This window comes from Panthera pardus, unplaced genomic scaffold (genome assembly GCF_024362965.1).
Source record: "Panthera pardus isolate Hobbes unplaced genomic scaffold, ASM2436296v1 HiC_scaffold_27, whole genome shotgun sequence".
NCBI classification, from domain to species: domain Eukaryota; kingdom Metazoa; phylum Chordata; class Mammalia; order Carnivora; family Felidae; genus Panthera; species Panthera pardus.
This window is the reverse complement of record NW_026526843.1, coordinates 112,853,005-112,868,131: the sequence shown is the minus strand read 5'-3', so window position 1 is coordinate 112,868,131 and position 15,127 is coordinate 112,853,005. Positions and strand designations below refer to the sequence as shown.

Sequence of the window (15,127 nt, the reverse complement as noted above, 5' to 3'; positions counted from 1 at the left end):
TGGTTGGGGTTTCATCTCAAGACTCCTCTGGCGAAGAATCCTCATCCAAATTCACTCACGTGGCTGTTGGCAGAATTCAGTTTCTCTCAGGGCCTTGGTTTCTTTGCTGGCTGTTGGCGAGAGGCCACTCCCTTTTCCTTGCCCAGTGGGCCTCTCCGTAGGGCAGCTCACAACATGGCAGCTGGCTTCGTCAGAGAGAGCAAGCAAGGTGACAACCAGCATCTTTTTGTAACCTAATCTGAAAACTCGTATCGCATGACTTTTACCCTTAGAAGCAAGTCACAAGGTCTAGCTCACACTCAGGAGAGGGCATCACACAAGGGTGTGAATACCAAGAGATAGGGTTCATTGGGAGTCTTCTTAGAAACTGCCAGGATACATGGCCAATGGCACAAAGCCAATGAATTCAAACTGAGGTCCCTTTCCTGTAAAGTGCATGCCCTCAGCCCCATTATATAGGAGAATACCTCCTTGTCTCACTTCTCCCCTATGTACAATTTATGTGGATCTAGTACCCAGTGCATGTAGAGACTTCACGATTTTTCTAGTTAGAAGTGCCCAAATCAGATGCCTGGGCATCTCACTTCTCTCCCAGGGATCACAAATGTAGAGGTGCCTATAGTGCCATAGAAGTAATGAGCATGAGCCAGGCTGGGAGAATCTGAGACAAATGGTAGTGATGGCGACTGAGAAACTGGCAGGACCGTCGAAAGGTGGTGGCCGTTTCTCCCATCTAGCCTGTTGTTGCCTGGTGGGAGCATGTGCCCAACATGGGCAGGGCTTCTCATTCTCCAGTTTGAAATGTGGAGTTTTATGGGAAATTGTCTAGCTTTAAATGTCGGCAATGAACTTTAAGATGTATTTAGCATTGTGTGGGTGAATCAAAACACACCTGAAGACCAGTTCTGCCCCCTTCCCCCTGCAGCCACCCACTAGTAACAGCTCCTCTCTGCCTTGCTCATTATCTTTGGAGGAGACACACAGTAAGTTTCCAGAATATGTTGCCAGTGTTTTTCTGGAGATAGGAGAGAAAAGCTAGCCTTCCCTTCTGCCTTGGTCACTTAACATGGGACAAGAACTTCAATTTCATTCAACAGATTAGATTGAATTTTGCCAAAGTCAAGCTCACAATATGGAGCTGGCATAGAAAAGCAAGGTTTTGGAAAATATTTTATTTTTATTTCAGTATGCTTTAGTACCATCCTCCTGTTATTTTAGTGAATCAGGTGGTATTAGTCTCTGTACCTCCCCTGCCCCTTGAAGAAAAGTGGTCATTGGTGTCTTTGCTCACCTCTTTCAAAACATTTTTTTTAGAGGAAGAAATTATGTAAAGTATTTTCAAAAGGCAATAAGATACATAGCAGACCACTGCATGACATATCCGACGTATTTAGTCCTGGGATTGTTGTAATTGCACATAAAATTCAACTAATGATGCAGTAAACTCTAAAGATCACTAAGGTAGTTGAGATAGATGGGTTTTATGCTCTTATATTGGTTTAACCATGAACAGACATCTCCAGGGTTGGATTAGATGGAAGAAATGAGGAACTAATTAATATGTGTTAGGAAACTCAAGAAAAAAAATCAGTACAACCCAAAGTCTGACGAAAGATGATTTTAAAATCTTGTTTTATCTGGATATTTTGCATTTAAAGTATTATTTCACTAGTTCAGAAAACACTAGCCAAACAAAAGGCATTTATTATCCAACGTGGTAAGGACAGTGGTACAGTGTGGATGACTCACATCGTTCACTCTGTCCAAAGGGACATGGGTGATAAGTTTTCACTTGCAAATTTCCTATTTTATTTCAATGGAAGGGGAAGACAAACAGTAGTATCTTCCAAAATTGAAATGCAAGAGGCACCTGGCTGGCACATGATGGCACGTGGTACAGCACATGACTCTTGATCTCAGGGTCATGAGTTTGGGTCCCACGCTGGGTGTAGAGTTTACTTTAAAAAAAGTATCAGTGCATAAAAAAGAAAGAATATCTTTTGTCCCCATACTTCAGTTTTATGAGATTGGGTTGGATAAATATGCTAAGAGAAATTTACATTTTACTGCACATTTAAAAAGTAGGCGCAGTAACTCAAGGTCAAGAGCATGTTCTAGGAGGAGGCGAACGCCCTCATCTTCTAGGCACAGGCAGTTAGGAAGCAGATCGAGAAGGAGATCACATTCTAAGTCAAGGAGTAGGGGATGATCCAAACGTCCAAGACAGAGAAGATCTCATTTCAGAGAGAGAGGTAGAAGGTCAAGGAGTACATCAAAAACCAGGGCAAAAAGAAAGAAGACAAAGAAAAGGAGTGTTCCAAAACACCACCAAAAAGTTATAGCACAGCCATAGATTCCAGAAATGCAAGCAGAGACAGACAACCCCAATGAAGTAGGCGTGGCACAAGATCTCCTACAAAGCCTAGGTCACCTAAAAGAAAAAAGTCTAGTTATATCCTATAGGAGATATAAAAAGGAGAAGAAAAGTAAAGAAAGAAGCAGAGATGAAAGAGAATGACCAACAAGCAAGAAGAAGAAAAGTGAAGATAAGGAAAAGAATCAGAAAACGAAATCAGAGAGTGATAAAGATGTAAAATTAATAATGAAGAGGAACAAGGGAATGACAGTAAGAAAGAGAAAAAAGAGAAGAAACCAACAGAACCAAGTTCCCCTAAAACAAAAGGATGTTTTGTGGAAAAGGGAACTGGTGATTCACTAAAAGAATCCAAAGTGAATGGGAATGATCATCATGGAGAAGACATGTTTATGAGTGACTGAATATTGCCACCATGGGAATCCAGCTGCATACATGCATGAATGTCATTCCTTCCTGTGATTTCTTAATGCTGTTTTTGTTCCTACCAAACCTAGATGTTTACAGTTCTGAGTTATAAATGGATACAAAGCTTCTAATATTGATACTAGTTATTTACATCCAAAACCATTTAGAAAATGATACAGGAGTAACCAATTCTTTAAAAAATTTTTTTCAATGTTTATTTATTTTTGACAGAGAGAGAGAGAGAGAGAGAGTGTGTGTGTGTGTGTGTGTGTGTGTGTGTGTGTGTGTGTGTGCATGAGCGGGGGAGGGGCAGAGAGAGAAGGAGACACAGAATCCAAAGCAGGCTCCAGGCTCTGAGCTGTCAGCACAGAGCCCAACATGGGGCTCGAACTCACAGATTGTGAGATCATAACCTGAGCCGAAGTCGGACGCTCAACCGACTGAGCCACCCAGGCGCCCCCGGGAGTAACCAATCTTGACATGGTGAAATCTGTCAAGCAGTTTTAAAAGTATTCTGGTGCTGCTTTAAAACAAAAACGAAAAGCTGCATACATCACAGCACCCATGGATAGTTTATGTTGTATGATCTCCTTTATTAAGTAAGTTCACTTATAGTATTTCTAGAATTTGATTCATTGCTATAATGCAGCTATGTAGGGAATGCACTGATTGCATGTTAATTGTGGCAGGAATATCCTAAATGTCATTAAAACCCTCCAACATGATGGATCTACTTATGGTCTTATCTGTTGACATGACAAATTAACATTCTTTTTAAAAAATTTTTTGTTAATGTTTATTTATTTTTGAGAGAGAGTCACAGCATGAGCAGGGAAGGGGCCTGAAGCAGGCTCCAGGCTCCAAGCTGTCAGCACAGAGCCTGACACGGGGCTTGAACTTATGAACTGTGAGATCATGACCTGAGCTGAACTCAGACACTCGACTGACTGAGCCACCCAGGCGCCCCAACATTCTTATAATTACATCTGAAAATGAAAATTTGAAATAAATCACCCTTTAAGGCTTGTAGTTAAATTTTTTGTGGCTTTTGTTTAACTTTGAAAGGTTCTATCTGCACTAACCTTTTTTGATGACTGACTAGGCTTTAATTACAGAAACAAAATTTGAAATGAAATTGTCTTTGGTAGTAAGCAAATAACGTATTTTGAAGTAGAGTTGTATACTTTTTTCATAAGGTGTTTGGGAATTTTTTTCCCTGAAATAATTTATTCCACATCTACATCAGTGAAGGCTTCTGCCTATCCTGAGCCCATCTGTTAAAGAAAGTTCTCTCTTGTCCTGGTTTTCAATTTTCCACTCTTTTATTAGTTTGTTTTAATCTCAGTGTTGGGAAAAGGGGGTAGGGCATTTTAAATTGACTTTCATATACTTTAAAATAAGACAAATCTACTTTTAATGTTTATTTATTTTTGAGAGAGAGACAGGGTATGAGTGGGGGAGGAGCAGAGAGAGAGGGAAACACAGAATCTGAAGCAGGCTCCAGGCTCTGAGCTGTCAGCACAGAGCCCGACACAGGGCTCGAACTCACAAACCTGATCATGACCTGAGCTGAAGTCGGACGCTTACTGAGTGAGCTACCCAGGCGCCCCAAGACAAATCTACTTTTAAATAAATGTTTATTATTTTGAGAGAGAAGTGTGCATGCACATGAGCAGGGGAGGGGCAAAGAGAAAGGGAGAGAGAGGATCACAAGCAGGCTCCACACTGTCAGCACAGAGCCTGATGCAGGGCTCAATCCCAAGAAAGCCTGTGATCATGACCTGAGCCAAAGTGAAGAGTCAGACGCTTAACCGACTGAACCACCCAGGAGTCCCAAGACAAGTCTACTTGATAATGTACTTTTTATGTGACGTCCGGTATAAAACCTATCAATTTGTGTTACTGGTACTGCAGTAGTAATCTTATGCACACAGTGATTCCACGTTAAATGCAAAGTAGTTAGGCAACGGTTTTCTTAGTTACAGGAGTTTCAAGGTTCACTTTTGTGCAGAAAAAACTAAAGTAGGCTATAGTCTGTGTCATGTTGATGTACAGTTTCTGAAATTGTTTTATAAGACTTTGTTATAAAACCCTTATTTCATGTTCCTGTAAAAAAAGAAGTGGGCACAGTAAATATAGAATATAAAAATAAGTCAAGAATTGGCCTTTAATGGTTGTACAGAGCTTGGAGTGTGTTAATTCTCAGTGTCTTTCAGAGTGCAAGTCTTGCCCTTATACCTGTACTGACTGCGTGGAAATCAAGTTTATATACACGTGTATCTAATACAGTGTGCCCCATTTAAGACAGTTCACATAGAAGGTCCCCCCAAAGAGTCGGCCTTTCCCCTGCATTCCTCCATGGTATGAAAAACTGTCCCCTGAATTGTTGGATGTGCCATTTCAGTGATCGAGGGAGGACCCCTGGAACACAACTACCGACTGAAGCAATTCCATTTTCACTGGGGGGCCATTGATGCTTGGGGCTCCGAGCACACTGTGGACAGCAAATGTTACCCGGCAGAGGTATGTTGAGCAGCTTGGGAACAGCGACAGCCGTGAAGTGGGGATAATGCTGAATTTCTAAGAAATTATCAGGGAAAATCCAATGATTCCTATAAATGCTAAATAGCTCTCTCGGGCATATTTGATTATTCCCAGTTTATACATGTAAAAATGATATGTGCCCTCATCTCACATAATCGAGCAGAAATGAAACTTAAGATCCTAAAACGGAATCCTTCCAGAATTCCAAGCTAGGCTCAAATTATAGCCTGAAGTTATAAGCCAGGCAACAATGCAGGGCCACCAGATTAAATTAATCCAAGTGAGAATTGGGAGGAGCCTAAATAAAGCCTGTGACAATAGAAACAGAAAAAGAGCAAGATTTAACAAGCATTTCTGAAATAAAAGCAACAGGACTTGGAGGCATGGTCCACTTCAGGAGAGGAGAGGAGCAAGTTAACCGTGACCTTGAGGGTCTTACTTGGGAGACTGGGTGATGATGCATTGGCAAATGATGGACAAGAAATAATTTGTAGGGAAGTACAGGGACCGCATAAGGAAACACAATTTATTCTTACAATTTCTCCTTAATTTGGTTTTAAATGTTACCGTGAAAAGAAGCACATTTTAAGTGGTTATCCCTCAAAGAAATTTATCTTCAACTCTTGTCTAATTCCCATACAGAGAATCTATTTCTCTCAATATAAACATCTCTCCTTTAGATGCAAGTGGATTTTGGATATGACGGTTTCATATCCAAAACAGCGTGGGAATGGACAAAGTTTGCTTCCTCCCTGAAATGTTACCCACTTTGCTGTATTTGTTTTCTTTTATTTTTCTCCAAATAAATCCCTCTATTCAGAAGTAATGTTAATTGCTGTTCCTGCATACATTTCTTCCTGTTATTTATTTCTATCTCATTTTGCACCAGATTGGTGTATGCTTTTCTCAGTGGCTTTATTTTGGGCAAGGAAACATTAAAATATTATGTGTTGAATAAGGCTGTCTGTTTTGGAGCAATCCTATATGCTCATGTATCAAACCATCTTTTAATGCTGTTTTAGCTGCACTTGGTACATTGGAATGCAGTCAAATTTGAAAACTTTGAGGATGCAGCACTGGAAGAAAATGGTTTGGCTGTGATAGGAGTATTTTTAAAGGTAAAAAAGTCTTACCACTTTACATGATGTGTTGTATTGTGGGGTAAAAAGATATAACATTGTCATATTAAGATCTAAGTATATTGGGATAAAAAAAAAACATAATTGACTTGTGGAATCAATATGTTGTACACCCGAAACTAATGTAAAATTGTATGTCAACTCTACTTCAATTTCAGGGAAAAAAAAAGAAAATGAACAATGGTTAAAAGAAGAGATTGCTATGAATATATTTCAAATGATATTAAAATGCACAGTCCAGGGGCGCCTGGGCGGCTCAGTCAGTTAAGCGTCCAACTCTTTTTTTTTTTTTTTTTTTTTTATTTATTTTTGGGACAGAGAGAGACAGAGCATGAACGGGGGAGGGGCAGAGAGAGCGAGGGAGACACAGAATCGGAAACAGGCTCCAGGCTCCGAGCCATCAGCCCAGAGCCCGACGCGGGGCTCGAACTCACGGACCGCGAGATCGTGACCTGGCTGAAGTCGGACGCTTAACCGACTGCGCCACCCAGGCGCCCCAAGCGTCCAACTCTTGATTGTGGCTCAGGTCATGATCTCATGGTCATGAGATCAAGCCCCCCGTCGGGCTGTGTGCCAAGTAGCTGAGCATGGACCCTGCTTAAGATTCTCTCCCTCTCCCTCTCCCTCTCTCTCTCCCTCTGCCCCTGCCACACACACTCTCTCTGAAAACAAAAATGTCCAGTCCAATAGAGTAACAAGAGTAACAAGCCACATGTGGCAAATGAGCTCTTGAAATGTGGCTACTTTGACCATGGTATGGTTTTTCATTCTAATTAATTAAAATTTCAATGTAAGAACTGGTGTTTATTATTTATTTTCAAGAGAGAGAGAGAGAGAGAGAGAGAGAGCATGTAAGTAGGGGAGAGGGACAGAGGGAAAGAGAGAATCTTAAGCAATCTCCATGCTCCACATGGAACCTGACAAGGGGCTGGATCCCAGGACCCTGAGATCATGACCTCAGTGGAAATCAAGAGTTGGCTGCTTAACCAACTGAGGCACCCAGGCGCCCAACGAACTGATATTTAAATGGAGCTGGGGCACCTTTCCCCGCAGGCACACTGACCCTATCAGCACACAGCCTGCTCATTTGTTTTGTGTCTAATTTGATTCAGTGACGTTTATAGCAACCTAAATTGCCCGTTTAAGTGTAGTTTAAGTAGTGTGATTGGTTTGTTTATATGTGATCACCAGGTGGCTAATTTTAATTCATATTCTGTTCTGATTTCAAAAGTGAAGTGTCCATTGTTTTTAATATTTTCTCATTGCTTCTTCTTTAGCTAGGAAAACATCACAAAGAGCTGCAGAAATTGGTGGATACTTTGCCATCAATCAAGCATAAGGTAATTTCCCCCCCTAAATCACTTGAAATACATTTTATGTTTAATCTCCGAGTGGAGACGCTGACAAGGCGCCCCGGAACACAACTCGCCACTGCCTTGGTTCTGCCGCCATGCCACTGAGCGCTCGGCACTCGGGAACACGGTGCCGTCCCCTCCTCTGCTCCGACACCTGCACACCTGCGTCTTCGAAGTCCCCGTGGGAACACTCAGACCAGCCCTCTTGGCTAGACCTCCCATCCCGCAGGCGGGGAGCAGGGAAGAGTGGGACGGACACTTGGCTTGGCTAGCTGTGAAGAACAGTTACCCGTTTCCGTCCGGCCCGTCCGCATGGACGCCTCTGTCCAGGCCCCAGGATTAACTGGTGCTTCTTGAGGATCCCAAAGGGGCTGTTCCCTGGAAGTCCTCCTCTTCCCTGTCTCCCCCTCTTCTCCCCACCTCAGTCCCTCCCCACTGCCTCTTTCCCTCTCCCTCCCTCTCACTCTCCCTCTTTTTCCTTGCCTGTCTCTTTCTCCCCTTTTGATGCAGGAGCCTGGCTGCCTCTACTTTGCGTTGTGTTTTAGAAAGGAGAATTCTGTTCGTTTCTCTTGAGAAAGATAAGCTTCCTTGTTCATGCACCAGCTACCACCTGACGCCTCCCGCCTCCCGCCTCCCGCCTCCTGCCTCCCGAAGAGTTCAGAGGAGACTGGCACCTGCAGTAAACTCACGACAATGGAGGGGGAAAGTGCTTTTGGCGGTGTTCCCATGGAGGATGATCAGAAATACATAGTTAATTACAGGAGCAGTGTGCGGGTGTGATTCTGTCCAAAGGTGCCCAGAGATACTCTAGACCACTGCTGGTCCCCAGATTCCCCTCGAATCATTGCCTCATCATCCGATTTCTGAGTGGTTTTCATCACAAAATGATGACTCGGTGTCCCCTTCTCTTTGCCAGGACACCCTTGTGGAATTTGGGTCATTTGATCCTTCCTGCCTGATGCCCGCCTGCCCAGATTACTGGACCTACTCGGGGTCCCTGACTACCCCGCCCCTCTCCGAGTCTGTCACCTGGATCATTAAGAAGCAGCCTGTAGAGGTTGATCATGATCAGGTATGTTCTTTCCACCTTTCTGTATGAGGACATGCTAGTCTGCCCCTTTAACACAAGGCTGGGCTCAAACTTTGGCATCGGTTTTGAACATCTTGTAATGCTTCTACATTTTTATTAAAATGCGCTAACATCTTATCTCAAAATTTGGATATAAATTGGGGAATTCTTCAAACCAACTAGAGAGAACAGTTAAAATTTAGGACACATAAGCTTTTTACTTCCATATTTGGCAATGACATATGTCTTATGTATTGTGTATTTTATATATAAATATGACTCTCTATATAAACAAGGCCCTTTTAAAGGGAAGAATGAAGACTGGAGATGGGTGTGCTCACAACCCTTTAAAATCCTTAAGGAGGGGCGCCTGGGTGGCTCAGTCGATTGAGTGTCCAACTCTTAATTTTGGCTCAGGTGATGATCTCACTGTTCATGAGTTCAAGCCCCACATCTGGCTCTGCAGTAACAGTGCAGAGCCTGCTTGGGATTCTTTCTCTCTCCCTCTCTCTCTGTCCCTTCCCACTTACATGCACTTTCTCTCAAAATAAATAAATAAACTTAAAAAAAAATCCTTAAGGAAATTTTGCTCTGGAACCTCAGGATAAAGACAGAATCCAACAGTGTCTGTCCATTAATTTTAAGTCAGTTGTTTTGAACTTGGAGTTTATTTTCTTTTTAAAAAGTAAGTTTAAGTGGTAATTACTTGCCACTAATTACTAAATTCAATGCACAAAATCCTGTTTAATTCATAATTTAAACTATAATAGTACTTGTATATGCTTGCTTTATGGGATTTTTATTAATTACAAAGCATTTTTATAGGAGCAAAGGCTTCCAAAATCTTTTTTATGAAGCCAAGATAACTGATACCAACACCCATTAAATATTTTTAAAAATTAAAAGTAAACTAAAGATTGATCTCTCTGAAGAATATGTTTTAAAGGAAGCAAAAGTAATACATGAAAAACAGAAGCTAGCAGTACATTAGAAGAAACATACACATTTTGACCAAGTAGTATATATTCTAGTAAAGCAAGGATGGTTCGTTATTAGGAATGATATTAACATACTTCATCATGTCAGTGAATCTTAATAGAGAAATCATGTAATCATTTCCATATACTGTTAAAAGACATTAGCAAAATGTACTATTCAGTTTTTTAAATTTTTAAATAAAATAGAAATGAATGGAGATTTCCCTAACTTGCAAAAAAGACATGGCTCTCACTTCAAAAGTAAACAGTACGTTTACTACGGAAAGAATTGTTACCATATACACTTTGGAAGTTGTTCTGGAAGTAGCCAATACAATTAGACCAGAAAAGAGAAAATGAATTAGAGAAACAATAAAAACTACTTTAAAAATAAGGTAGTTTAGTAATTAGTGGAGTATAACATTAATTTGTAGAAATCAATACATTGATTTTTTAAGTTCTTTTAACTTATTTGAGAGACAACACGCGCACACAAGCTGGGGAGGGGCAGAGAGAAGGAGAGACAGAATCCAAATCAGGCTCCATGCCGTCAGCACAGAGCCCAGTGTAGAGCTCGAACTCACAAACTGTGAGATCATGACCTGAGCCGAGACCAAGAGTTGGATGTTTAACCAACTGTGCCACCCAGGTGCCCCTAGAAATCAATACATTTAAAGCACATATAAATATATATATCACTATATATAAATCACAATCAGTTAAAGGATGCAATGATATAAAGTTATAATGGAAGAATGAACCCTATTTATAATGAAAACAAAAGTATAAAATGCCTTGGAATAAGCTTAAGAAAATTTAACAAGTAAACTTAAAATATCCCTGAAGGACACAAAAGAAGAATTCATAAAATGTATACCATGTTATTGAATCAGAAGACACCATAAAGATATCTTTAGGTGTCAATTCTCCCTGACTCGTTATTATCCACTGTTTATTCTCCAGAAATTTGATGTGGTCCATTCACTATGCCAGTAGGATTTTTAGATAGATGTGCTACTTCTAAAATCATGTGGCAAAACGAACAAGCATAAATAGCCAGGGAAAATTCTGAGAGAGAAAATGAGAGATGATTAGATCTACATACTTATAAAGTCACAATAATTAAATAGTATGGTACTGGCACACAAATAAAGAGATCACTGGAGGGAAGAAAGCGGTAAGTTCAGAAATATGTCTAAGTACATATGAGAATTTAGTTTGTGATAAAGGTAGCATCTCATCTCAACGGGGAGAAAAGATAAGATTCTTCAGTAAATGCTAATGCGAGGACAACTGGGCAGGCATTTGGGGGAGAAAAATTAGATCCACCATGCAGACCTTATGCAAGAATATATTCCACATATATTAAATGTTAAAAACACTGCTAGGACAAGCGTAGGAAAATCTTTTTATACCTCCAAATGGAGGAAGCTTTTTTCACTATATATCAAAACCAGAAGTCCTAAAGAAACCAACTAGTAAATTAGACCACATAATTTTTTTAAATCTGTCTGATAAAAGCCACCAAAAACAAATGACAAAACATAGAGCTTACCTGTTCATAAGCCTGGGCTTGGTGACCTATATGTTTAGTCTGCGTTTATCCTTCACATTTAAAAATTGACCTAACACTGGGGCGCCTGGCTGGCTTCCCTGGTTCAGTGTCCAACTTCAGCTCAGGCCATGATCTCATGGTTCGTGGGTTCAAGCCCCGTGTCGCGCTCTGTGCTGACAGCTCAGAGCCTGGAACCTGCTTCTGATTCTGTGTCTCCCTCTCTCTCTGCCCCTCTGCCACTCATTCTCTCTCTCCTTCTCTCTCTCTCCCTCTCTCTCTCTCTCAAAAATAAATAAACGTCAAAAATCAACCTAACACTGAAAAATAAGTCAGTAAAATAAATAAATCAGAGAGTCAGTGGCCCATGTGAGGAGTTTTCAAATGAAATCTCTACACAGAAAATTCAGTAAGAAAAAAAACGTTAGCTGTCATCTATAATCCTAGTCACCTATAATCAGTGTTAGTCATTGTTTGGGTAAATCTTTCTGGTTGTATATCTATACACATACACATAAATCCTTTTAGTCTTTTATCTATATAAATATACATAATTTTCTTCACCAAATGGAATCATTCTGTACATACCATTTGGTTCCTCTTTTTACTCAGTGATATGTGAAACATTTTATCGGTAATAAACGTCTTCAATATCACTTTTAATGGCTATGTACTAGTCCATTTTATAGATCTAATGTAACTTAATGATACTTGAGCAATTTCTAATCTTTTGCAATTAGTTGAATAAAAATAAATCTTAAGTACTTGGACACATTCTTAATTTCTGAGGGTATATGCGTAATTTGCAAATACGGTCCCTATGTTTGCCACTCGCCCCTGGTCACAATCCTGCCTCCGCAGCTCTACTTGGCCTGAAGTCTTTGATCGAAACACATCTTCACATGCTTGCCTACTGTGCCCCAGGCTGTCCTCTCCATAGCTGCAGCGTGCCTGACTGACTGAGGAGAAATGTTGTGAAAAGATTTTACAGCGGGCTTGAAGTCCAGTGTTCCATAATAAGGTGGCTCGGAAAGCCAGGGGGGCGAATGATGCTATCGCCATATTAGAGAACAAGCTTTTGACTTGGGGTTGCTCCTCTTTGTACTGAGCTGCATTGTCCAGTCCATGAGCCACTAGCTGCACATGGCCATTTACATTGAAATATAAACACATTAAAATAAAAATTAAACATTCAGTTCCAAGGTACCCGGCTGGCTCAGTCATTAGAGTATGTGACTCTTGATCTTGGGATCATGAGTTTGAGCCCCACGTTGGGTGTAGAGATTCCTAAAAAATAAATGAATAAACTTTCAATAAATAAATAAGTAAGTAAATAATCCAGTTCCTTAGTTACACTAGCCACATTTCAAGCACTCGGTAGCCATATGTGGCTAGTGGTTATGATAATGAATCACGCAGAGGACATTTCCGTCATTACAGAAAGTTCTATTGGACAGTGCTGGCTGGGGGCATCCCACTGCCTGTTAAGAAGACATCCATACTACGGGCACCTGGGTGGCTCAGTCGGTTGAGCATACAACTCTTAGTTTCAGCTCAGGTCATGATCTCATGGTTCGTGAGTTCGAGCTCCACATCAGGCTCTGTGCTGATAGCACGGAGCCTGCTTGGGATTCTCTCTCTCCCTCTCTCTGCCCCTCCCCTGCTCGCTCTCTGTCTGTCTCTCAAAAATAAATAAACTTTAAAAAAATGTAAAAACAAGAAGACATCCATATGCATTGCCTTCCCCTGCAATGCCCAGGTACAGTGAGCAATGAAGAAGACATTGTTTACATTAATGATACAGTTACATTTTGAAAAAAATGAAACATTTTTGGCACTGTTACTGTATACATCAGGCCTTCCCTATAGTATTCTGTAGGCTAGTTATTTTGCCCATTTAAAGATGAGGTTCCTGGAATCAAAGATGAAAACTTGTCCTTGGCAAACGGCTAATGTGTGGGGGACAGGGCCTTTGACCCCCAGTCTTTGGATCCCAAGTACCCTGCTGGCTTCACCACCTCCTGTTACCCTCCTCCTCATACATTTTATTCCCTGTCTAGTAGTGAAGGTATTCCTAACCAGAAATAAGTTGTTCTGTATCTAGTTTTAGACGAATGTTTTGGAATTGTAAAAATAAAAGTAATTTATTCATGAAGTTAAACTGTTACGCCATTGAAATCATTTATGCTTCCTACTTCTATTTCTAGCTTGAGCAGTTTCGGACCCTGCTCTTCACTTCGGAGGGGGAGAAAGAGAAAAGAATGGTGGACAATTTCCGCCCCCTTCAGCCCCTAATGAATCGCACTGTCCGCTCTTCCTTCCGTCACGATTACGTACTGAATATACAAGCGAAACCCCAGCCTTCAACTAGCCAAGCAACTCCCTAAGACACTCATATCTAGGCACTACTTTGCTTTAACGAATACATACTAGCTTTTTAGAGATTGCTGATTGGAGTGTTCTAAACGCCTACATTTAATAATAATTGTAGATGCGCATTTCTTGGTGTGGCAGTGCTCCTTCAGTCTTTGAAGAAAGCTCTTTGGTAAAGAAGTTCTTAACTTTTATTGATAATGATGTTTAACACTGATGTGGCAGTAAGAGACACAAGTTTGTCCTTCAGCAACCTGTTGGTAATCGTAATGTCTTTTTATGTCCTATATTTCTGAGTTGTCTTATGTTTATTAGTTGTCTTTTTATGTTTATTAGTTAGTAACTCTATAGAGTTGTAAGTAGTGATGGTAATCAAAATATTTAACACCGGTAAGGTGCAGACACTGACCATCCAGAATGCAGGCCTTTCAGAAATGGCCCCAGTGCCCAAACTGGTACTTCCCGGCTAGCTGAACATTGGCCACGGTTTTAGGGATATTTTATTTCAAAATCTGAATGTATATTCTTTTCTAAAGCCTTCTCAACAAGTATATTTGCCTGATCTTTAGTTGTTATCCCTAGTACATGATATGCTTACTATCAATTTATGACATAGAAGAAAATATTTTGTAGTTCTAAGAAAATAAGAATTTACTTATAACGGGGAATCCTTTTGCACTTCTGAAGATCAAATATTTTACCTCAAGACCTGATCATATAGAAAGCATATACAGAGCATTTTAAAGAAAATGCTTGAAGTTCCTAGAATTTAAAATTCTATCATGCTTTATTTACAGGCATCGTTTTCAAAAGACTAGTAATATAATAGTCTATAGTTTATAGTGTTATTTTGCATTGTTTGTACATTGTTTCATAGAATATAATATTTTCCACAATGACAGAACTATCATGGCTTTCCTTGAGAACTGCCTGACCTTTATTTCATGAGTTGAGGTTCTGTGCAAGGCAGGTGCTCAACATAAATCTCCCAGTTAATATAATGGTTTAAATGACTTCTGCTACAGTAATAAGGAGAGAAAATTAACAGGCTAAAATCTAGAGAATTCTACGTATTTGGGGGAATCCATGCCATTGTTGCCTTTGCTTGTAAATATCTTGGAATGTTTCTAGTTGCCTATAAGCCTGTGTTCAAACTCAATACTGAATTTACTGGTGGTCTTTCTTTCATTAGTATGCTAGTCATCTGATCTGCAAGGTAGGGTTGGATGAGTAGACTTGACACTACTAAACTATACACTGAAAAAGTTTAAGATGGTAAATTTTATGTGTATCTTACCACAGTTAAAAATAAATAATACATTCAGTAGAAGAAAAA

The 15,127-nt window shown here is 40.3% G+C and overlaps 1 protein-coding gene and 1 pseudogene across 4 annotated transcripts in view; both read left to right on the top strand.

The window, feature by feature from the left end:
• The window catches only part of CA5B (carbonic anhydrase 5B), a 51,331-nt gene extending 36,204 nt beyond the window's left edge, over positions 1-15,127 (top strand). For all 4 annotated transcript variants that reach the window (XM_019417967.2, XM_019417968.2, XM_019417966.2 and 1 more), the window contains 5 exons: positions 5,187-5,305; positions 6,349-6,444; positions 7,743-7,805; positions 8,737-8,892; positions 13,626-15,127. In XM_019417967.2, the coding sequence (XP_019273512.1) occupies positions 5,187-5,305; positions 6,349-6,444; positions 7,743-7,805; positions 8,737-8,892; positions 13,626-13,805 (614 nt within the window). In that variant the 3' untranslated portion in view covers positions 13,806-15,127. The remainder of the gene's footprint in view (positions 1-5,186; positions 5,306-6,348; positions 6,445-7,742; positions 7,806-8,736; positions 8,893-13,625) is intronic.
• Positions 787-2,806, top strand: LOC128773856 (serine/arginine-rich splicing factor 11-like; annotated as a pseudogene).